The 23,865-nt window shown below is 46.9% G+C and overlaps 1 protein-coding gene across 1 annotated transcript in view; it reads right to left on the reverse strand.

Moving 5' to 3' along the window:
• Positions 1-3,994: 3,994 nt before the first annotated feature.
• LOC105615338 (uncharacterized) overlaps positions 3,995-23,865 on the reverse strand; it is a 74,160-nt gene continuing 54,289 nt past the window's right edge. Inside the window, 5 exon segments of the mRNA XM_060416620.1 lie at positions 3,995-8,193; positions 8,196-8,781; positions 8,784-8,870; positions 8,872-9,718; positions 9,757-13,934. Coding sequence (XP_060272603.1) covers positions 7,007-8,193; positions 8,196-8,781; positions 8,784-8,870; positions 8,872-9,718; positions 9,757-10,748 — 3,699 coding nt within the window. The 5' untranslated portion in view covers positions 10,749-13,934 and the 3' untranslated portion in view covers positions 3,995-7,006.

The raw sequence follows: 23,865 nt of genomic DNA on the forward strand, positions 1-23,865 counted from the left end.
GCTAGTTTCCTCTCTCTTTACTCTCTCTCTGCCAGGGCGGATACAAGGGAAGATGGCCGCCTGTGAAAAAGGGAGAGAGTCTTCACCAGATACCAGAGCTGCTGGTTCTACCTTGGACTTCCAGCCTATGGCACTGTGAGGAAGAAAGGACTATTATTAAGCCACCCCATCTATGATATTCTATTAATAGCAACCCAGATTAAGACCTCATCTATACAGCGGTTGATTTTGGACAGAAGTCTTTACCTTTAGATGAGTAAATTATCAAATGTGCCTTCAGATTGCTGAGTTAATTGACCTGCTTAATAGAGCTCTTTACTGCCTGGACCACAGCATGTAGTTTACGTAGTGTTAGCCTTTACTTTTCTTGCCCATGTGAATGTTAAGTATCTGATATCAGCCATGATTTTATTGTGAATTATTAATAGTTAGCTCTTCCAACAACAATTGACTGGAAAGTTTGCTTCTTCTTGAAACCACACTTGGTTTCTATGACATAAACATAGAACAGAGCATTTGTCTATTTCTCAGCCATGGCTGGAAGCTAAGAAGCTGGTTCATCTAAAAAATGTATCATCATTTTGACTAAAGAAAAATGGAACTAGGACATAAAACTGTTCCATGCTGTTTTGTAGTGGAATGTACTCTGTCAACTGCTTAGCCCTAGTAACTGAGAGTTACAATCATCTGTAGGAAAACAGAAATTCTGAGGGAGCAGAAATAACCTGGTATCTATTTATAGGTGAAATAGCTTGGCTATCCCATTGTTTCTTTTTATAGGATCAGGAATTGAAAGCAGGGATATGATTAGAAACTGTATTAGGATTGAAAACAGTGAAGAAAGACTTAACTAATGCTTAACAATTTACTGAATTGTAAAAGTTCAGTTTTTCCATCCAAGATCATCTTGTGCCTTTCACAGAAGAGTCAGTTGAGAAAGTTGGACTGTAGCCATTTGTGTATAAAATTGGTATAGATTTACAAGGAGCTAACTAGAGAAGTTCAGTGCTTCCTCTGAAAAAAGAGAATTTTTGCATAGTGAAAAATGTCGAGAAGCCAAGTAAGGATGTTGTTGTTGTTGTTTAGTTGCCAAGTGGTGTCCGACTCTTTTGCAGCCCCGTGGACTGCAGCCCGCCAGGCTCCTCCGTCCATGGGATTTCCCAGGCAAGAACACTGGAGTGAGTTGCCATTTCTTTCTCCAGGGGATCTTCCCAACCCAGTGATAGAACGCACATCTCCTGAACTGCGGGTGGATTCTTTACCACTGAGCCACCAGGAAAGCCCCAAATAAAAGTTTAGATGGACATAATGTGTATTCTGTGTGCGAGGCATCTGTTAAAATTGTTTTATGTATTTATTTTAGTGGGCTGCATTAAGCTAAATTCGAAGCTAGACATTTCCCTCTTTTGACATCAGAATGTAGAAAGGAACATTGTCAAGATAAAAAAATATGCCAAATATAGTATGAATTTTAACCTTCATTTGAGGATATTACATTCTGCCATAGAGAGTGAGATTAAAAACCTGATGGAAGAAGCTTGTCTTTGTTAAGAAATAAGTAGGTTGGTGACCCCTGAGATATGCTAGACAAATAAAGGAAGTAGAAAGTTTGTGTGTGAACACAGAAAGTGAGGGAAGGAACAAGTAGTCGCTAGATATTTATCATATGCTAGCTGTACACGGCCGTCCCCGGTAGCTTAGCTGGTAAAGAATCCACCTACAATGCAGGCGACCCCGGTTCAATTTCTGGGTCGGGAGGATGCGCTGGGGAAGGGAAAGGCCGCCCACTCCAGTATTCTTGGGCTTCCCTGGTGGCTCAGCTGGTAAAGCATCTGCCTACAATGCGGGAGACCTGGGTTCGATCCCTGGGTTGGGAAGATCCCCTGGGGGAGGGCATGGCAACCCTCTCCAGTATTCCTGCTTGGAGAGTTCCATGGACAGAGGAGTCTGGTAGGCTGCAGTCCATGGGATTGCAAAGAGTCGGACACGACTGAGCGCCTAAGCACAGCACAGCACATGGCAGAGCTCTGCGTGGGAAGCTCAGTGTTCCTGAGAGCTGAAATCAGCTATTCATGAGTGCCGTTCATTCTGGCCCTACCTATTCGCTGCCAGATAAAAACCATCGCTGCTCATCACGCTATCATGCTGATTGTCGAGCAACACTGTGGCCACAGGCGCTTGCCTCTGGATAGTGAACCCACAGGAACCACTGTCTCAAGGTGATTGCTCACCTGACAACAGGAATTGACAGAAAAACGTTTCAAAAGCTTGGAACTGGACTCGTACCCCGCCAGCAAGTGGGCCTCCTGTTGGTATCCCTTTATCATCCGCCTCTCTGACTCTCACTGTGAGTCGCCGATGATGGTGGTGGTGGCCACGGTTCCTTCATCCGTCTGGACCCGCACGGCTCCCCTTCACCCAGTCGTGTCTGTCCGCTCTCTCCACTCTGCCCTCCTCTCTGGCTCCTCTCCCCTGGCTGTCCCTCCCCCTTTCTCGCTGTCTGCATGACCTGCCCTCTCTCCTCCCCACCTTCCCTCCCTTCCCCTTCTCCTCCTCACCTTCCCTCCCTCCCTTCCCCTTCTCCTCCTCACCTTCCCTCCCTCCCTTCCCCTTCTCCTCCCCACCTTCCCTCCCTCCCTTCCCCTTCTCCTCCCACCCTCCCTCCCTTCCCCTTCTCCTCCCCACCTTCCCTCCCTCCCTTCCCCTTCTCCTCTCCCCTGGCTGTCCCTCCCCCTTTCTCACTGTCTGCATGACCTGCCCTCTCTCCTCCCACCTTCCCTCCCTTCCTTCCCCCTTTTCCTCTTCCCCTCTCCCCTTCCTTCCTTGTCTGCCTCCTGCCCTTTCCCGCCTCCTCTTTCTCTCTCTTTCTATCCCTCTCCTCTTTCTCTGTTTCTCTTGGCTCTCCTTGCTGAGGCTTCTACATGGTTTACTTTAGAAAGATTTGAGGGTGGTTTAATGGGAGAAGGGCAGCAAGATAGTATTTGTGAAAGTAGGTGAAAAAGATAAATGGAAATCTTGGGTGGAGATGGAAAGTCAAAGTAGAAATACTGCACTCTGCAGGGCCGTCCTTACTAGAGAAGAGCCACGCATTTGGCTCAGGCTTCTAGAAGTTAATGTGAAGGGGAGACTGATCGGGATTCCTGACTCTTGGGCATATTGCTAGTGTGAACAGAACTGGGCTCTGTTAGTAAGGAGTGAGGTTATTGAGTAGAAAACTAGTCAGTGTTCCTTACAGCCCGTTGGTGGGAATCGTGTCGTGGAGACCCCTGATTGAGGGGATGGACTGCCAGACACGGAGTTTGGTAGCTTGGAGCAAAGCGGCAGGTCTGATAGTGAGTGAGGAAAGGTGAACAGAAATGGTAAAGGCAGTACTCAGTGCTTCTTACAGTGTCCTTCCAGGCTGACAGTAACGCTCAAAGCATAATTCAGTGATAATTTAAAAAATCAGGAGGACCTTCTAATATATTCTGGATAACTCTTTTGTAGTTCAATCTACAGGAAGATTTTAAAGTTTTCTCAATAAATACTTTTTAGGCATGGAAGCCTGAGGCCCAGCTTCGGATTTTTGTTGCTAGTGCTAGCCTCTCCTTGAAAGAACCAGCATGACTTGGAGGTAGCTGAATCTGGGCTTGGGGCCAGAAGAAACAGGTCTTCCCTGAAGCCGGTCACAGGGCCCTTCTGGGAGGGGCCCTCTTCCTCTGCTTTGCTTCTTTGTGGAGGGCAGCTGCTGCTGCTGCTGCTGAGTCGCTTCAGTCATGTCCAACTCTGTGCGACCCCATAGACGGCAGCCCACCAGGCTCCCCCGTCCCTGGGACTCTCCAGGCAAGAACACTGGAGTGGGTTGCCATTTCCTTCTCCAATGCATGAGAGTGAAAAGTGAAAGTGAATTCACTCAGTCATGTCCGACTCTTCGCGACCCCATAGATGGCAGCCCACTGTTATGCTCCGAGCCCGTATCCCCGAACCGACCGAGAGAGCAAGTCCACCACAGTAATGCAAAAACAAGAAGGGAGTTTATCTCTAGCGCACTAGGGCTCAAGTCTTATCCCACACAAGGGAATCCGACAAGAGCCGCAAACAAAGGAGTCTGGCGGCTTATATACGGGCAGTTCTTTGTCTCAGTTACAGGAGTAGCTGGCGTTACATGATTGGCCAGGCAGGATGAGCGCATATCCTGTCTCCTTCTGGTAAACATGACTCAGGTCCTAGAGCCCGTCGTTTGGTCCCTAACATTCCCCCCTGTCCTTAGATCATATAGAGGAATCTTCCTCTCGGTCCTGAGACACAGTTTGATATTGTTGTCGAAGCACAAACAGCTGTACGGTATTTATGCGTTCCTTTACAAAGGCTACAAGTCTATTGATAATGCATGGGCCGAAGGTAAGCATTAGTAAAAGTACTAGCAGGGGTCCTAGCAAGGTGGAGATTAAGGTAGTCAGCCAAGGGGATTGTTGAAACCAAGATTCAAACCATCCCTGTTGAGCCTCACGTTCTCGTTTACGTTGGGCTAGTCCTTCTCTCACGTTGGCCATAGATTTTCTAACTATTCCTGTATGATCCGCATAGAAACAGCACTCTTCTCCTAGGGCAGCACAGAGTCCCCCTTGTTGCAGAAAGAGCAGATATAATCCCCTCCTGTTTTGCAGAACTACTTCAGATAGAGAAGTTAGAGACGATTTTAAATGACTAATAGATTGCTCTATACGGGTAATGTCTCTATCTATGGCCACTCTCAGGGAGTTAAATCGTTGGCCTTGCAGGGACAGAGCTGTTATTCCGGTCCTAGCCCCGGCAATTCTAAGACCGAACATAGTTGCTATGGTTATGACTGTAAGAAGTTCCCTCTTAACTTTATAAGTTCTTTTTGGAGGATTTAGAGTTAATTTCTGGGCCCAATAATCATATATTGCTTCTTCTGGTCGGTACAGAATCTTTGGCATGACAGCCACCATAACACAGAATTTTTTCTGGGGTCAAAGATTGAGCTATGCAGGCATGGAGTTAGCCCCGTGTGTGAACAGACCCACCATCCCCCCATTTGAGGTATTAACCATTTAGCTACAGGCAAGTCATCAGGCTCGATGACATGCACACAAAGTGGAGACTTTGCTGGTAACACCGTGCCCATGCATAAGCCCTTTCCCCGTACCTCTTTCATCGGAAGACCCACCTTTCGGTCCCCCCAATGACATTGAGGAGGATCGGTGCTGTTGGCCCAGTCATAAGAGGCATTGAGGCCTACTGCTTCGTAATAAGGGGGAATTAAGTCGTAACATAACCAACAAGATTTAGTTGCCTCAGGATGGGTCTGATTCAGGGTGGCATAAGCTGCCCTAATCAGCTTCCACAGGGGATCTATTTCAGCGAGCGCTTCTGCTTTGGGACTCACTGCCAAAGACGTTGGCATGGAAGTCGTTAGGCGGGGGGTTACAGCCAGCTCTTTTACTTTGTTGGGCCCGATACTGTGTACAAGAATTGGCTCTAAGACCTGGCTCACTACTATAATCCCTTTTCCATCAACCCCAAACCCTCCTGATTCCCTCATCTGTAGCCCCCAAGATAGGCCAGAGATCCAGGTCCCCTCTTTTTTGCTTTTTTCTGGATTGAACCTTATTCTGACTTGTGCATAATTGCAACTTTCACAGCTAAAAGTTGGATCTCCGAGGACCCTAGGGAGGGGCTTGGCGAATGAAAAATTAAGTAAATCTCGATTTCTTACTTCCCAGCACCGAGGTCCATCATTAGAAGTAACACAATCCCAAGTTTTACAATAAGAGTCTTGTGCCCCCCACAGGTCTTCCAGTCATGCCTGGGTGCGCCGGGGCATGCCCAGAACCCTTGTTCTCAGAGATAACCCCTAGCCCAAGGCACATTTACCATCGGCTTGAGGCCAAAGTACAAGTCTGGCCACCATGTGTTTGGTGGATGTATTGCGGCGGTGGAGTTTAGCACCTCTCGTGTTAGTCCATTTTGCAGCTTCCAGGTGATTTTGACGGGTTGATGCGGGTTCACGCTGGCAACTCCGGAGCAGAGTAACTGGGTCGTCCACAAGAGGGCCCAGCCGAGTTGTCCTGGTCCTGTTGGCGCCTTTGAAGCTTTAGCCTCAAGGGGTTGGACGGGTGCAGAGATGCTTCCCATTTTTTCTTAGCGTCTTCTTGCTCTGCTGAAGCAGCTGGGCGTACGTGGTTGCAATGCACCCAAGGCCCGATACCGTCAACCTTTAGGGCAGTTGGGGTGGTAAGAAGAACAACATAAGGACCCTTCTATTTGGGTTCTAGTGCCTTGGTTTGGTGCCTTTTGACCCACACCCAGTCTCCTGGGCCAATGTCATGTGAGGGAATAGTTCCCTTATTTTGACCCACATGTATTTCCCGGAGCAGTTTCCAGACACGAGAGTGCACCTTGCTTAAGGCCATCAAGGCCTCTTGGAGTTGCCCTAACGTGGGAGGTGGTAGTTTCTTCCCTTCAAATATTGGACATACAGGGGGAGGTCTCTCATACAGAATCTCAAATGGGGTCAGATTAAGTTGATAAGGAGTATTACGCGCACGGAAGAGGGCGAAGGGAAGGAGGGTCACCCAGTCCCCGCCAGTCTCTATAGCCAATTTAGTTAAAGTTTTTTTTTTAGAGTCCGATTCATTCTTTCTACTTGCCCTGAGCTCTGTGGACTGTATTCACAATGTAATTTCCATTTAGTCCCCAGGGCTAGGGCAAGGCTCTGAACTATTTGACTCACAAAGGCAGGTCCATTATCAGAGCCGATGGTCACTGGCAGGCCAAACCTGGGAACTATTTCTTCTAAAATCTTTTTTGCCACTATCATCGCGGTTTCTCCCTTTGTAGGAAAAGCTTCTACCCACCCTGAGAAGGTATCCACCAACACTAACAAGTACTGGTAACCATACTTGCCTGGCCTTACCTCGGTGAAATCTATTTCCCAGTGTTGCCCTGGTCCTTCTCCCCGATACCTCAGTCCTGCATGTTGTCCTTTTCCTGGCCTCATCTGTTAACATGCCTTACAAGCATGCACTATGTTCTTCACAGTTGTCTGGTGCCGGGGAAATCGCAGGCGCGCAGCTTGAAAGAGCATCAGAGTCTTCTTTTCTCCCAGATGAGTAGACAAGTGCAAATGCTCACGTAGTTGCCGTCCCGACTGAGCAGGGAGTATCAAGTAGCCGTCTGAGTCTCGGTACCATCCATCTTTATCTTTTTGAAGGTTGGTGTGTTTTTGGATCCAAGCAAAGTCTGTGGATGAATACTCAGGGGTTGGGGGCAGAGTTCCCATACCTGGAGGTGGAAGTCCGATCGCCAACACAGGGGTGATGAAATCTTCATCAGCTACTTTTCGAGCTGCCAGGTCTGTGGCACGACTCCTTCGTGCCGTGGGGCTGTCACCCTTCTGATGTCCAGGTACAGGTACTATTGACACAGCCTGAGGCATCTGTACAGCCTCTAAAAGTCTACGGACTTTAGGCAAGTTTTTAATTTCTTTTCCTTCAGCTGTCAAAACCCCCCGTTCCCGATATATCGGGCCCTGGATGTGTACCATGCCAAAAGCATAGTGGCTGTCAGTGAAAATAGTTATTCTTTTTCCTTTGGCTCTCTCTAATGCTTGAATCAGGGCAATTAACTCTGCCTTTTGTGCTGAGGTATCCGGGGGAAGGGCCTCTGCCCATATCGTCCGTCCAGAGTCATCTACTACTGCGGCTCCCGCCCGTCTCTGTCCATCTTTTACATAACTGCTGCCGTCTGTGAACCATCTTAGCTCACTGTTATCCAGTGGAGTATCGGTTAAGTCCTTTTGCATTGCTGTTACCCCGGCCAGTATCTCATCACAATCATGGAGGGGGCTATTTTTTTCTGGATTGGGCAAAAGAGTGGCCGGATTTAGAGTGCAGGGCGTTTGGAAATGAATCCGTGGGGTGTCAAGTAGCAAGGCCTGGTAGTGCGTCAAACGGGCATTAGAAATCCATTTACCTGGGGGTTGCTTTAAAACTCTCTCTATGGCATGAGGAGTGTAGACCAAGAGTCTCTGTCCATAAGTCAGTTTATCAGCATCGTGGACTAAGAGCGCGGTGGCCGCAATGATATGGAGGCAAGGTGGCCATCTGGCTGCCACTGGGTCCAGCCTCTTGGAAAGGTAAGCTACAGGTCGCTTCCATGGTCCCCATCTCTGTGTTAGTACCCCTTTTTTATCCCCTGCTTTTCATCTACAAATAATTGGAAAGGCTTAGATGGATCAGGGAGGGCAAGGGCAGGAGCCTCTAGCAAGGCTCGCCTGAGCTCTTGGAAGGCCTCTTTCATTGGCTCAGTCCATTTCCAGTCCTTGTTTTCTTTGGTCCCCTCATATAGGGGCCTGGCCTTTTCTGCAAACCCCAAGATCCATAACCGGCAATATCCCACCATTCCCAGAAATTTTCTCACTTGTCTAGGGTTACCCGGCTCAGGGATCTGGAGGATGGTTTTTTTCATAGCCTGTGTTAGCCACCTCTGGCCCTGTTTTATCTTATAACCGAGGTATGTAACCTCTTGCTTGGCAATCTGGGCCTTTTTGGCACTAGCCCGGTAACCTAAAGTCCCCAAGGTTTGGAGAAGGTCACCTGTTGCCTCTTGGCAATCTTTTTCTGTAGCCGCCGCCAGCATAAGGTCATCAACATATTGTAATAAAACAATGGTAGGGTGTTCAACCCGATACTCACGGAGGTCTTCGTCCAGGGCCTCATTAAATAACGTGGGCGAGTTTTTGAAACCCTGTGGTAAGCGAGTCCATGTCAGCTGCACAGGGTCTGACCACCGTCTTCCTGCCATTCGAAGGCAAAGATCTCTTGGCTTGCGGGGGCAAGAGGCAAACTGAAAAAGGCATCTTTTAAAATCTAAAACAGTGTACCAAATGTAGTTTGGAGGCAAGTTGCTTAGCAATGTATAAGGGTTAGGAACCGTAGGATGAATATCATTCACCCGTTTGTTGACTTCTCGTAGATCTTGAACCAGTCTAAAATCAGTTCCCCCAGGCTTTTTCACAGGCAACAGGGGAGTGTTCCATGGGGACCGGCACCTTTTTAGGACCCCAGCATCTATGAGGCATTGTATATGAGGAGTAATTCCTTGTCGAGCCTCTTGACTCATGGGATACTGTCGTACCCTCACCGGGGAAGCACTGGCTTTCAGTTCCACAATGATAGGGGGCCTCTGTTTGGCTAGTCCCATTCCTGCAGTTTCAGCCCAGGCCTGAGGGTATCTTTGAACCCATGGTTGTACTTCGGGGCTTATTGTCGCTGGGGCCTCTGGCAAGTAGAGTCTGTATTCATCTTTTAATGCCAGAGACAGGACCTGAAGAGGATGCCCAGTCCCGTCTAAAACCGACACTTGTCCGTGGTTGAAATGAATTTGGGCATTTACTTTAGACAGTAAATCCCTTCCCAACAAGGGCGCTGGACACTCAGGTATCACCAGAAAAGAATGGCTTACCTGGTGGACCCCCAAGTTCACATGCCGTTTTGTAGTCCATCCATATTGTTTAGTCCCGGTTGCTCCCTGCACCCAGCTACTTTTCTTAGACATGGGTCCATCTTTTTGGTTTAAGACTGAGTATTGGGCTCCCATGTCCACCATGAAGCCAACCGGTTTCCCCTCCACATTTATAGTTACCCAGGACTCTGGGAGGGGCTTCGAGCCCTGACCCCCCTAGTCGCTATCTTCACCAGCGTAGAGGATATGACTGTCTGGAAAGGGAGTCTCGTTTGGGGGTTCCTGGGCTCCTCTTTTAGGTTTTTCTTGGGGCATTTATCTTGCCAATGTCCAAACTCTTTACAAAACGCACATTGGTTTTTCTCAAGCTTACGCCTTGTCGTTTTTTCTTCAGTTTTTGAGTCCAATTTTTTCCCTTTCTGGAACCTATTTTTGTTTTTAACCCCAGCAAAAAATATCTGGGCCAGCTCTTTTTGGTTTTTATGGTTTTCTTCAGCTCTAAATTCTCTTTCTTCTCTTCTAATGCGGTCCTCTCTCTCTTCTGGGGTCTCTCTATGATTAAAAACTCTCTCAGCTGCCCTCACTAGACCTTGCAAGGATTGTTCATTTAACCTCTCTATCTTTTGTAATTTTTTTTTAATATCGGGGGCTGCTTGATTTACAAATGCTAACATAACTGCCGCTCGTGACTCATCTGCCTGTGGGTCCATAGGGGTATACTGTCTAAAAGCTTCCACTATCCTTTCAAGGAAGGCTGCTGGGCTCTCATTTGGTTCCTGCCTCACTGAATTTATTTTGGCCAAATTAGTTGGCTTTTTGGCGGCCCCTCCAAGGCCAGCCATGAGAGTCTGACGGTGCACTTGGAGGCGCTCCCTACCTTCAGCGCGTTCGAAGTCCCAGTTGGGTCTCACCGAGGGGAATCCCTCCTCAATGAGGTTAGGCTGTATTGTGGGCCTCCCATCCACCCCTGGCACATTTTTCCGGGCTTCTGACAGGATCCGTTAGTGCTCTTCTGTAGTAAAAAGTACCTGTAACAGTTGCTGACAATCATCCCAAGTGGGATTGTGAGTAAACAGGATAGACTCTAAAAGATCAATAAGACCCTGCGGTTTTTTAGAGAAGGAGGGAGTCTGGGTTTTCCAATTGTACAAATCACTAGTGGAGAAGGGCCAATACTGATATGTCCACTCTCCACCCTCTCTGGCTGGTCCCGCCCGGACCGGAAATGCGTGAACGGTGGAGGAGGGGACTTCCGGGTCTTCTTCCGCTACATTGGCCATTTCTCTTATTTTCCCCCGAGTTTCCTGGGCGGGGCCCCCTTTTCTGGGATGAGCTGAAGGCTCGGTTCTCCTTCTGGCTTACTCCCGATGAAACCTGTGAAAGCAAGGGAGGATGTGGATCCGCATACGGGGGTGGGAACAATTCGGTCTCCAGATCTATCAGATTAGGATACAGAGAAGATTCCTGGAATACCGGCTTTGGTCGATTTTCGTCCTTTTTTTTTTTCTTTTTCTTCGGAAGCCTTCATTACTAACACCTGTGGGCTTGGTGAGGTTGGAGTTGGGGAAGAGGGACGGGGAGGTTTAGGAGGAGTGAGAACAAAGGGTTTAAGCCATTCTGGCGGGTTCCTCACTAGATCCTGCCAGACCAGAATGTAGGGAGTCTGATCTGGGTGCCCGGTAGGACTAGGAGTAAGCACCCTCTCTTTAACTGCCTGGATAATTTGGGGATTGAAGGTTCCCTCTTGTGGCCATCCGACGTCAAAGGTGGGCCACTCGACAGAACAGAAAGTCACCAGTTTGCTCTTCTTTACCACTAACGAAAGATTCTGAGCTCTAGACTTGAAATCAGAGAAGTGGTTAATCATAAGAGATAAAGGAGTAGAAGTTGTTTGTCCCATGATCACAGAAAAGTACACTGGGAGCCAACAGAGCACACAAAGAGCAGCGCAGTCACCACAAATAGACAAACAGATAAGAAACGCAAGGTGGCCACCGACAATGCACTCAATCTTACCTGCAGGATGTTCACAGAGCCAGCTGCCTCCCTGGCACAATACCGGGACCCGGCCTTACGCTGACTTAATCCAGTATCAGAGCCAGCTGCCTCCCCAGCACGAAGCTAGGCCCCGGCCTTACGCTGACTTACCTCTGCACTTTACAGCCAGATGCCTCCCCAGTAAGACACTAGGCCTCGGACTTAATCTGGGCTTCTGCAACGTTAGCACCGGTGCTCAGAGCTCTTATCTCCTAACGATGTTTCTCCCTTCTACCAGGAGAGTTGTCCTCCCCGGCGGGATGGAGATCCCGGACGAGCCCCCAGATGTTATGCTCTGAGCCCGTATCCCCGAACCGACCGAGAGAGCAAGTCCACCACAGTAATGCAAAAACAAGAAGGGAGTTTATCTCTAGCGCGCTAGGGCTCAAGTCTCATCCCACACAAGGGAATCCGACAAGAGCCGCAAACAAAGGAGTATGGCGGCTTATATACAGGCAGTTCTTTGTCTCAGTTACAGGAGTAGCTGGCGTTACATGATTGGCCAGGCAGGATGAGCGCATATCCTGTCTCTTTCTGGTAAACATGACTCAGGTCCTAGAGACCGTCGCTTGGTCCCTAACACCCACCAGGCTCCTCCGTCCATGGGATTTTCCAGGCAAGAATACCGGAGTGGGGTGCCATTGCCTTCTCCGGTGGAGGGTAACAGCACCTGTTAAAGACAGGGAGTCTCCTCTGGATGCAGGGAATCAGGCGCGATATCACACTTTGCCAGTAGATGGCGACACCTGTCTAGCCAGTGGGGATTTCTGACCAGAAATCCCTGAAGTTTGCGCTTTGACTAGGAATCAGTATTTTCTGTCATCAATTGTTGTCATCAATCTTGACCCTTTACTGGGCTTCCCTGGTGGCTCAGAGGTTAAAGCGTCTGCCTGCAAGGCGGGAGACCGGGGTTCAATCCCTGGGTCGCGAAGATCCCCTGGAGAAGGAAATGGCAACCCACTCCAGTATTCTTGCCTGGAGAATCCCGTGGCCAGAGGAGCCTGGTAGGTTACAGTCCAGGGGGTCGCAAAGAGTCGGACACGACTGAGCGACTTCACTTTCTTTCACTGAAGGATCAATTGTTATCTTGACCCTTTACTAGTCGATTTTACTTAGAGTGAGATATATATGTTTGAATAGTAATATAAGCATCAGTATTTAGTTGCATATACTCAATTTTTAATTAGTGGTCATTAATGCTGCAAGTGAAAGAGGAGAGTGAAAAAGTTGGCTTAAAGCTCAACATTCAGAAAACGAAGATCATCACATCTGGTCCCATCACTTCATGGCAAATAGATGGGGAAACAGTGGAAACAGTGGCTGACTTTATTTTGGGGGGCTTCAAAAATCACTGCAGATGCATGAAATTAAAAGACGCTTACTCCTTGGAAAGAAAGTTATGACCAACCTAAATAGCATATTGAAAAGCAGAGACATTACTTTGCCAACAAAGGTCCGTCTAGTCAAGGCTATTGTTTTTCTAGTGGTCATGTATGGATGTGAGGGTTGGGCTGGGAAGAAAGCTGAATGCCGAAGAATTGATGCATTTGAACTGTGGTGTTGGAGAAGACTCTTGAGAGTCCCTTGGACTGCAAGGAGATCCAACCAGTCCATTCTAAAGGAGATCAGTCCTGGGTGTTCATTGGAAGGACTGATGCTAAATACTTTGGCCACCTCCTGCAAAGAGTTGACTCATTGAAAAAGACCCTGATGCTGGGAGGGATTGGGGCAAGAGGAGAAGGGGATGACAGAGGATGAGATGGCTGGATGGCATCACTGACTTGATGGACATGAGTTTGAATAAACTCCGGGAGTTGGTTGGTGATGGACAGGGAGGCCTGGAGTGCTGTGACTCATGGGGTTGTGAAGAGTCGGGCACGACTGAGCGACTGAACCTGACTGAACTGAATGCTGCAAGAAAATATTCAAGACAATGTCAATGATTTATATGTGGATTAAGAATATGCACATAAATTACAGGTGAGAAAAACTTTCCAGATAAACAAGGTATCTTGTAGAGGAACCAGTGGAAAACTGATTAGGTGAGTTTAGCTGTTGTGGCCACAAAACTCTCAGCCAAGTCTTCAGTCTTGGCTGTACATAGTAATCATTAAGGTAGTTAAAAACATTACTGATGCCTGAGCCTTGTCCAAGAGATTCTGATTTAATTAGTCTGAGGTAGAACCTGAGCATCGACTATTTTAAGTTTCACAGGTGATTCTGTTGTGCAGCCAGCATGAGAGTGCCCCATCAGCCTGTGGCTGACACTAGTCCGTGTTGCGGTCAGTTGCCTAAAAGGACCTGTCTCCCCTGATACCGAGCAGACGGCCACCTGCTGGACGTCATCTGTGGAACCAGGAAGGCTTCTGCTCTTTGGTGTAGAAAAGCTTCTGTGTGTGCATGTCCTCCGTGATGGGCACATTTCATCACTGCAGAGAGAAATATTCAAAAAAATAAGCTCACAAAAGTCATACTTTGCACTTTATTCAACTTTGCTGTTTGTTAGTCCTTTTCCAGTAAGTATTCTTTGTGTAAAAGGGACATGAGAAAGCTTTGGACTTTGCCCATATCAGGGAGGGAGTCACCCGGGGCTGAGGCCTTGGGCATCACTGCCATGAGTTCGGGCCCATGTGGCGCTGCCGGGGGCCCAGCGGCCTGCAGTGTGAAGGTGAGTTAGACTGCGTTCAGACGGGGAGCCTGAATGGCCTTTTCCTCAGGTAGCTTTCACAGCAGCCTCTGAGGGGACGCTCTCACTGTCATTCCTGCCTGTGAGGCAGCTGACAGGAGTGTGTCAGTGCCCCCCCCCAAGGTCACCCAGCTGATAGGAGGTGGGACCAAGCTGTTTGGGGTTCTGACTACTGCACTCTACCCTTCTCATTTATATCTGTTCTCCTTAGGAGTGCAACGCCTTCAAGCAAACTAGCTGGTTCCATGGCTGTTTTCCTGTTCGTTATCTGGAAATGTTGTCTGTTAGGGGTGTGTTGAGGGGTACAAGATACGCTGTGTGAGAAAGCTCTCAGAAGCCTGGCAGCATGGCGCGGAAGCCTCTAGAATTCCCATCCCACTGCTTGATACACTCTGAGGATCTTTCTGACACTTAGTCTGCCTCTTTAGTCCCACGGAACCTCCAAACATTTTAAACCACTTAGATAACATGACTTTTAAACAGAGACATTTAGAAGCACAAAGTCCAAGAAATCCATTCATTCCTGAGCAGTTATTTGCTAACCACTTACCAAGTGCCAGCTATTCCACTGAGGATGTAAAGTCAAATGAGCCACGAATCACACTTCGAAGGAGCGTCTCATCTGGGAGCCCAAAGACCTGCCTCGTGACTGCAGAGCAGCGATGTAAAATAGTGACTTCGCTGCTCTGCTAGAAACAGTCACCCACAGTCCCTTCTGCTTGTTGACTGCTATGTGCTCGGTATTGTGCTCAGTGGTTTTCCACTCTGAGTTAATCCTCAAAACTTCTTTAAGAGGTAGATATGAGACAGGTGTTAGTAGTATATCCACGTGTAGATGAGGAAACTAAGGCCCAGAAAGGTGACATAGCATGCTCAAGGTCTCACATCCCGTAACGTGAGCACTTGATCTTATTATCCCACTTGCACTGATCTCTGCATCCACATGCGATAAATGGCAGAAAGGAACGCTGCAGCACGGGCAGCCCCTTCGTGCTGCAAAAGACACAGCTTAGACGGGGGGTCATTTATACACCAGATCATAAAAGGTCAAGGTCATGAATGGAATTCAGTTCCGTTCAGGTGCTCAGTCGTGTCAGACTCTTTGTGACTCCACAGACTGCAGCACACCAGGCTTCCCTGTCCATCACCAAGTCCCCAAATGCTCAGATTCATGTCCATCGAGTTGGTGACGCCATCCAACCATCTTATCCCCTTCTCCTCCCACCATCAATCTTTCCCAGCATCAGGGTCTTTTCCAATGAGTCAGTTCTTCACATCAAGTGTCCAAAGTATTGGAGCTTCAACTTCAGCATCAGTCCTTCCAACGAATATTCAGGACTGAATTTCCTTTAGGATGGGCTGGTTGGATCGTCTTGCTGTCCAAGGGACTCTCAAGAGTCTTCTCCAACACCACGGTTCAAAAGCATCAATTCTTCAGTGCTCAGCTTTCTTTATAGACCAACTCTCATATCCATATGTGACTACTGGAAAAACCATAGCCTTGAATAGATGGACCTTTGTTGGTAAAGTAATGTCTCTGCTTTTTAACAAGCTGTCTAGGTTGGTCATAGCTTTTTTCCCAAGGAGCAAGCATCTTTTAATTTCATGGCTGCAGTCACCATCTGCAGCGATTTTGGAGCCCAAGAAAATAAAGTCTGTCACTGTTTCCTCTGTTTCCCCATCTATTTGCCATGAAGTGATGGGACCAGATGCCATGATCTTAGTTTTCTGAATGTTGAGTTTTGAGCCAACTTTTCCACTCTCCTCTTTCACTTTCATCAAGAGGCTCTTAGTTCTTCTTCACTTTCTGCCATTAGCGTGGTGTCATCTGCATATGTGAGGTTATTGATGTTTCTCCCGGCAATCTTGATTCCAGCTTGTGCTTCATCCTGTCCAGCATTTCTCATGTACTCTGCATAGAAGTTAAATAAGCAGGGTGACAATATACATCCCTGATGTATTCCTTTCCCAATCTGGAACCAGTCCGTTGTTCCATGTCTGGTTCCAATCATTGCTTCTTGAATCTGCATACAGATTTCTCAGGAGGCAGCTAAGGTGGTCTGGTATTCCCATCTCTTTCAGAATTCTCCACTGTTGTGATCGACACAGTCAAAGGTTTTATCATAGTCAATGAAGCAGAACTAGATGTTTTTCTGGAATTCCCTTGCTTTTTCTATGACCCAGTGGATGTTGGCAATTTGATCTCAGGTTCCTCTGCCTTTCCTAAAACCAGCTTGAACATCTGGAAGGTCACGGTTCATGTATTGCTGAAGCCTGGCTTGGAGAATTTTGAGCATTATTTTACTAATAATGTATGTGAGATGAGTACAGTTGTGCGGTAGTCTGAGCATTCTTTGGCATTGCCTTTCTTTGGGATTGGAATGAAAACTGACCTTTTCCAGTCCTGTGGCTACTGCTGAGTTTTCCAAATTTGCTGGCATATTGAGTGCAGCACTTTCACAGAATCATCTTTCAGGATTTGAAATAGTTCAACTGGAATTCCATCACCTCCACTAGCTTTGTTCATAATGATACTTCCTAAGGCCCACTTGACTTCACATTCCACGATGTCTGGCTCTGGGTGAGTGATCACACCATTGTGATTATCTGGGTCCTGAAGATAGTTTTTGCACAGTTCTTCTGTGTATTCTTGCCACCTCTTCTTAATATCTTCTGCTTCTGTAAAGCCCATACCATTTCTGTCCTTTATTGAGCTCATCTTTGCATGAAATGTTCCCTTGGTATCTCTAATTTTCTTGAAGAGATCTCTAGTCTTGCCCATTCTGTTCCCATTCTCTATTTCTTTGCACTGATCACTGAGGAAGGCTTTCTTATCTCTCCTTGGTATTCTTTGGAAGTCTGCATTCAAATGGGTATGTCTTTCATTTTCTCATTTGCCTTTCACTTCACTTCATGAAAAGATGCTTTTCAACATCAAAAATAACCTTTCAGTGGAGGCCAGATACCGTCATAGAACTTTCATACTTTGTGATGGATTTGAATGCTAAGAGAAATTCCCAATCCAGATATTTTAATAAGCCCATTCATTTATTGACGCCTCGGCATTAATGCTCTTGTTGGTTCGATGGACGGCACTGATTAAAATGTGAACGTCAGTCCCAGAAGTGAAGCACCACCTTAAAATGTTGGCAGTCATTGGTGTAGCAGTGCCTTCCTAGTCCGGTGGTTAAGTGGGGATCAGAAATAAAGAAGGTGGTAGCCCCCGATTTGTAGATATAAATGGGGACTGAAGAGGGAAGAAGGACATTAACAAAAAGAGAGCAGGGTATTCGGGCCAGAAAGCCCATTGCACAGTTTTGCCCTGAACACAGCAAAGCGACAGAGCTCCATTAAGGAAGCCTTTCTCTTTCACTCAGGAAGTGACTCAGTGGGAATAACTAGATATTCTGCTGTCGTTTTTCCCGCTTAGCCTATTTGCCACCCAACTACCAGGGTAATTTTGATAAAGTGGAGTCCTGTCACTCTCCTGTTTGAAGTCCTTCAGCAGTCTCCATCTCCTTCCCATGTTCCACCAGGCCCATTTGATTTCCTGCCCTTTTCTCAAACCTCAATTTACACCAGTCTCTTTATGACTGTAGTTTGTAGCGCATGTACTCCGTCAGCATTTTTCAGTGGTAAATTATTAGAAGACAAAGTGTCTGCCTATCCACAAGAATTATCGACCCCGCAGACACTGGGCTAAGTCAGATCCTCAGCTGTGTTCACGCTCTGTGACCCCTTTCCACCTTTACATTTGCCTTTTGTCCTCCTTTTATCCTGCCAAACTGGAGGTCAGGTATATTTTTCTGTGTTTATTATTTATTTTTAAAAGCAAATCAAAGGCTGATCACTGGCCCGCATAGCAGTATGTTTCTGTAGCTCCTACCCTTCCTCTGAGACTGCCCAGAAGGGGCCTCCCTGCAGGAGCCAGTTCCGTCTTGGCACCTGTTTGCTCTCCTGCTCTCGTTCTGGAGGACCCAGCATCCCGCCGGGCTCCTGCAGTGTCATCTAGACAGACCGCTCTCCCCGGAGGCTAGCAGCACGCACATCTCGCCTTGCCTCCCAGCTCAAAACAGGGCAGCTGCAGAGCTCGCAGACATGAGTTCAGGTCCTGGCCCGCATGCTTATTGTTTTTTGGTCTGGAGCCATTTCCTTAGCCTGGCTATGGTTTTCTCAGATAGAAAGTGGGGGAATAATATCTGATTTACAAGACTGGTATAAGGATTAAGTGGCACAATGTGCGAAACTGCCCAGTATCTGATACAAAGAAAGTCTTCCCCAAATCGGTCTCTTTCGCTTCCCACCAGCCCAGCTTGTCCTGTGTTCTAAAGCAGACATACACTGGTTCACACGGCTGTGCAGCACCCGTCCTTCCTGGGAACCGCCTCGCTTCCTGTGGAGGAATCACTTAGCCTCTGTAGCTTTAGTGGGGCTGTAAATTAGGAATTTTATTCTTGTGCACTTGCTCCAAACTAGGCCAGCTGATTAATTTCTCCCCGTACTCACACAGAGGGGGGCACAGACAGAAAGGACAGATGCTGTCTACACGCGGAGCGCTCTCAGCCCTGCCTCCTTCCTCTCTCACATCCAGACTTGGTTCTCCAGCGTCTTGTCTGTTCCCCAACCACGTGTTATTCCTTTGGTACACTCTCTTCCTGGTTAAGGAAGCAGAGTTGTTCTCTGTTATTTTCAAATTGTAACTGATAAACATATTCTCATAAATCTCTGAAGTCATACTACATTTCACTATTTGTATATTTATGTGAGTTGATGATATCTTTTAAGACTTTGGTCACTTACTTAATTTCTTTATTTGAACTCTCTGACATACAGTACTGTCAATAACTGTACTAACCGATAGTCATTATTAGCTCTCCTGTTTTTCCTTTAAGACTCTAGTACAGCTGGACGAACTTTCTGACCGAGTTGATCGCCGAGTGACCCAATAGATTGAACTATTCATTCAGTTCAGTTCAGTTCAGAAGCTCAGATGTGTCCGACTCTTTGCGACCCCATGAATCGCAGCACACCAGGCCTCCCTGTCCATCACCAACTCCCGGAGTTCACTCAGACTCACGTCCATTGAGTCCGTGATGCCATCCAGCCATCTCATCCACTGTCATCCCCTTCTCCTCCTGCCCCCAATTCCTCCCAGCATCAGAGTCTTTTCCAATGAGTCAACTCTTCGCATGAGGTGGCCAAAGTACTGGAATTTCAGCTTCAGCATCATTCCCTCCAAAGAAATCCCAGGGCTGATCTCCTTCAGAATAGACTGGTTGGATCTCCTCGCAGTCCAAGGGACTCTCAAGAGTCTTCTCCAACATGGTTGGTCCAAAAGTAATTGTGGTTTTGCATTGCTGACCTTTGTCGTAACCTTAGGAACACATTTTTAAGTAAATGTGGTTATGTTTCACATCATTTTAATGCACATTTCTCGCTTTATTTTTTTGCTAATGACATTGCTTGCTGTTTATTTTATATTTTAGACTATAGAAATGATGCTAGACAAAACGCAAATTCGAGTGATTTTTTATTTGAGTTCAGATGGGTCATGAAACAGTGGGGACAACTCAAGACATCAACACATTTGGCCTAGGAGCTGCTAACGAAGGTACAGTGCAGTGTTGGTTCAAGTTTTGCAAAGGAGATGAGAGCCTTGAGGGTGAGGAGCACGGTGGCCGGCTATCGGAAGGTGACAGTGGCCGATGGAGAGCAGTCGTCCCAGGTGACCCACTGCAGGGATGCGAGAAGTTGCCAGAGAACTCAGGTGCTGACCATTTTACAGTCACTTGGCATTTGACGGAAATTGGAAGGTGAAATGCTCTATAAATGAGTGCCTCCTGAGCAGACTAAAAAAACATCGTCATCTTGAAGTGTTGTCTTCTCTCATTGTATGCAGCAACAACCAGCCATTTCTCCATCAGAGTGTGATGTGTGACAGGAAGTGGATTTTTGTATGACAGCTGGCGATGACCAGCTCAGTGGTTGAACGGAGAAGAAGTTCCAAGCACTTCCCAAAGCCAAACTTGCACCAAAAAAGGTCATAATCACTGTTTGGTGGTCTGCTGCTGGTGTGAGGCATGATAGCTTTCTCCATCCCGGTGAAACCGAAGTGTGCTCAGCAGATTGACGTGGGGCATGGGAAACTGCTGCGCCTGCGGCCAGCGCTGAACGACAGAGAGGGCCCAGGCCTGCACGAACCCCCGGCTGACGTCGCACAGCCAGCGCTTCAACAGTGGAACAAGCTGTGCCTCATTTGCCATATTCACCTGACCTCTAGGGAACCAGCTACCGCTTGTGCAAGCGTTTCTGTAGGCAAACACTTTCACAACCAGCAGGAAGCAGAAAATGCTTTCCAAGAGTTCTTCGAATGCTGAAACAGGTATTTTTACTCGATGGGAATAAGCAAACTTATTTCTCATTGGCAAAATTGTGTTGATTGTAACGGTTCTTATTTTGGTTAACAAAGATGTGTTGGAGCCTAGTTATATGATTTAAAATTCATGGTCTGAAACTGCAGTTACTTTTGTACCAACCTAAAAGGGCAAATGCAAAACCCCTCCCAAGTAAGGCTATTTTAACAAGCAAGAAATCACAATATATAATGTCTTATATCCCAGAAGTAAGCAAGCAGGCTGGGCAGGCAACGGATGTGAGGTGGTGAGTACTTAATGGTGTATCTGAGAGGTTTCCTCCTGAGATGCCAAAGAACACTCTGTGTTTGCAGCCACTCTGCCTACACATAGCCTCTGCGTGAGCAATCGTGCTCGTGCTGGAAGAGGGACGGTGGAGCTGCTTCACAGACGTTTTTCAGAGGAAGGGATGTGTGTGTGTGTGCGAGTACTCGTGTGTGTTTATCTGTGTGTGTGTGTGCAGACTGGAAGGAAAAGAGTAGAAAGGAAGTCAGATTTTTAAAATTTTCTTGTCTGTTACTCCAAAATATTTTATTAACAATTGGCCAGTAAACTGTTGGCTAAATAGAAACCATAGCTGTTTGATTGGTGTAAAGATGATTTACATTTATTTAGTACCTGCTGTAATCTAGTTGCTTACACACGTCCTTATGAATCCAGATTAATTATTCCATTCTACAGCTAAAAAACTGAGCTTAAATGACTTGAAATACCATGTTCAAAACTTACCCTGAACTTCAAACTTTCTGCTCTTTTCAGCTAACTCCTGTAAAATGTTGGTTAATGGTAAGATGAAGCAGAATTGAAAGGGAGTCATAGGGATCAGTAAGTGAAATCTAGGTTCTAGTAAATCCTGCCACTGTCCAACTAAATAGGGTGATGATGGTGAAATTGCTCAAGTTTTGATAGACTTTAGTTTCCTTATTTATATTAGGTTGAAGCCTAAACACATTTTAAAAAGACCAGAAGTTAAAATTTCAGTGAAATGAGACAGTTGGATCAGTGCGGCCACAGGAGACATTATCGCCTATTACTTTCTATAATTGGATAACTACCGTGACTTCCATGGAAAAGTTTAGCCGTGATCAACGGTGATAACCTGGAAAGATCACAAAGATCAGTCGCTCCGCTGGGAGCTGAGTTACTTGGTATTTACACAGGCTGATTCCTCCCAATCAGAAGCATCGTGTGGGAATTTTCTATTGTTTCTGTGTGCAAGGCCAGGGCTTTAAACTTGAATACCGAAACAGGGAAGCAGCATACTACAGTCTCACTTTACCTGGACATGTGACAAATTTTAAATGAGGGCAGACATGGAAAACTCCAGAAAATTGATCTAGATTTTGTTTTCCTCTTACTTTCTGTCCCAACTGTAAGGCCATTTCTAGGAGTGATTGTCTCGGGTGAAGCCCACGGATGTCTTTGCTGTAATCAGGCTCTTTTCCATTAGCATTTTCCCCTGAGGACTAGCTTCAGGACTCAGGAAGCTCTCCTTGAGGAAACTTAGTTGTTCTGTTTTAAACGTCATGGTTTCTGCTGAAACTTACGGGGCATTAGCCGCAGAGTTTAGGGCAAGAAGAGACGAGGAGGAAGTGGGACTCGCAGCCCCACACTGTGAGAACATGAGTTTCTGCTGTTTAAGCCTCCCAGTCGGTGGCGTTTTGCTCTGGTGACCTGAGCGCATATAGCAGTGAGCTCACGTCAAGAGAGAGACCGAGAACCCAGACTGAGGTGGTCACTTTGGGGTTACAGAAAGACAAATAAATGAAATGTAAATAATTTAGTGATATCCTGAATTGGGAGAATAAGAGAGAAGGAGAAATCTAAGCCAGCCCCAAAATTTCTAATGGAAGTCGGGAAACTTGGAAATGTGTGTGTGTGTGTGTGTGTGTGTGTGTGTGTGTGTGTGTGTGTGTGTGTGTGTAAGTTAGCAAAAGGCTCAGAAGCTATTAACTACGCACCCCCAAAATATTTCTGTGGCTTACAAAATATAGACCTTTATTTCTGTCTCACTTATCAGTTCAAACTCAGCACTTCAGATTGGTGGGAAGGCCTGCTTCTCAGCAATCCAGGTTCCTAGGCTGCCTTTGTTGTCATCTGTATGGGTGAGGCGGGCTCACCACAGACTCCAGAGTTTGCAAAAGGGAAGGGAGATGAAACCTGGAGTAAACAGATGCATCTGGAGTCTTAGAGCCGGAAGTGGCGCTCATCGTGTTTGTTCGCATCCCTTTAAAGAGGAATTGGCAGTGTAGTCAGAACTAGCTTCAAGAAAGGCTAGGGAATCTTGTCTGTTCGGGAAGCTTCATGACAAGCTAAATGCTTTCTCCAGAAGAAAAGGGTAATAGATTTTGGCAAACCTTAAGCAGACTTACCACAGTGATGATGTGAATGAGGCTGAAGAGGTACATTTAGGAGCCATGAAACTGTGAAACAGATGAGCTCTCAGGAGCATGTTTGCAGATGAAACAGGACGCCTCTGAGGGAGGTCGAGAATAACTGGGCATAAATACAGGAGCAATACGTAACTACTGGGATAGGCATTTATCATTTTTCAGCCTGCCGAGTATCTCAGCCCTCTTTCTATGTTTGAGGAATTTCTTACCTCCTGAGTTTTGGTATGAGGAGAACCTACCTTCAAATACAGAGGTTGAAGGTACCATGTATTTCCTTCCCAGCCTCCGCGCAGCAAGACTGTGAACCTGTGAGCCCACTCTGCCATCAGATGCACCCGACCTGCCTGCCCGCTGCTGGCTGGTAAGGCTGGCAGCACTGGGTGCAGCGAGGGGCGTCCCGGCCCCCGTGCCCATGAGGCTGGCCATGCAAGCTGCAGGCCCCTCATGGAGCAGACCCCAAATGTGGCTTAGCATCTGTTTCCCTGTCAGTTGAGGGCTCTATAAGTTACTTATGCCTTATGGGAATAAGTCATATATTTTATAATTTCAGATTCAGTATTTTTTTTAATCCATCTCTGGGTTTTCTGTTAAGACAAACTCTTTTTTTCTGATTAGAAACACAGATTTAAATGTAGATAAAAGGTAGCTGATTACTCCATCAGACCCGGAAGTCTTACAGCACTATTGAGGCATTATGATTATTTTAAATCTGCTCTTTTTCATGATTTTTGACAATATCTCTGTCTAGTGGTCTGCTGGGACTCTGTCGCTGCAGGGCTTTCCTCCAGCTGCGGTCCGCGGGCTTCTCACGGCAGTGGCTCCCCTGTTGTGAGTGCAGGCTCCAGGGCACACAGGGTTAGGAGCTGCG

The sequence above is a fragment of the Ovis aries genome, chromosome 5 (assembly GCF_016772045.2).
Source record: "Ovis aries strain OAR_USU_Benz2616 breed Rambouillet chromosome 5, ARS-UI_Ramb_v3.0, whole genome shotgun sequence".
NCBI classification, from domain to species: domain Eukaryota; kingdom Metazoa; phylum Chordata; class Mammalia; order Artiodactyla; family Bovidae; genus Ovis; species Ovis aries.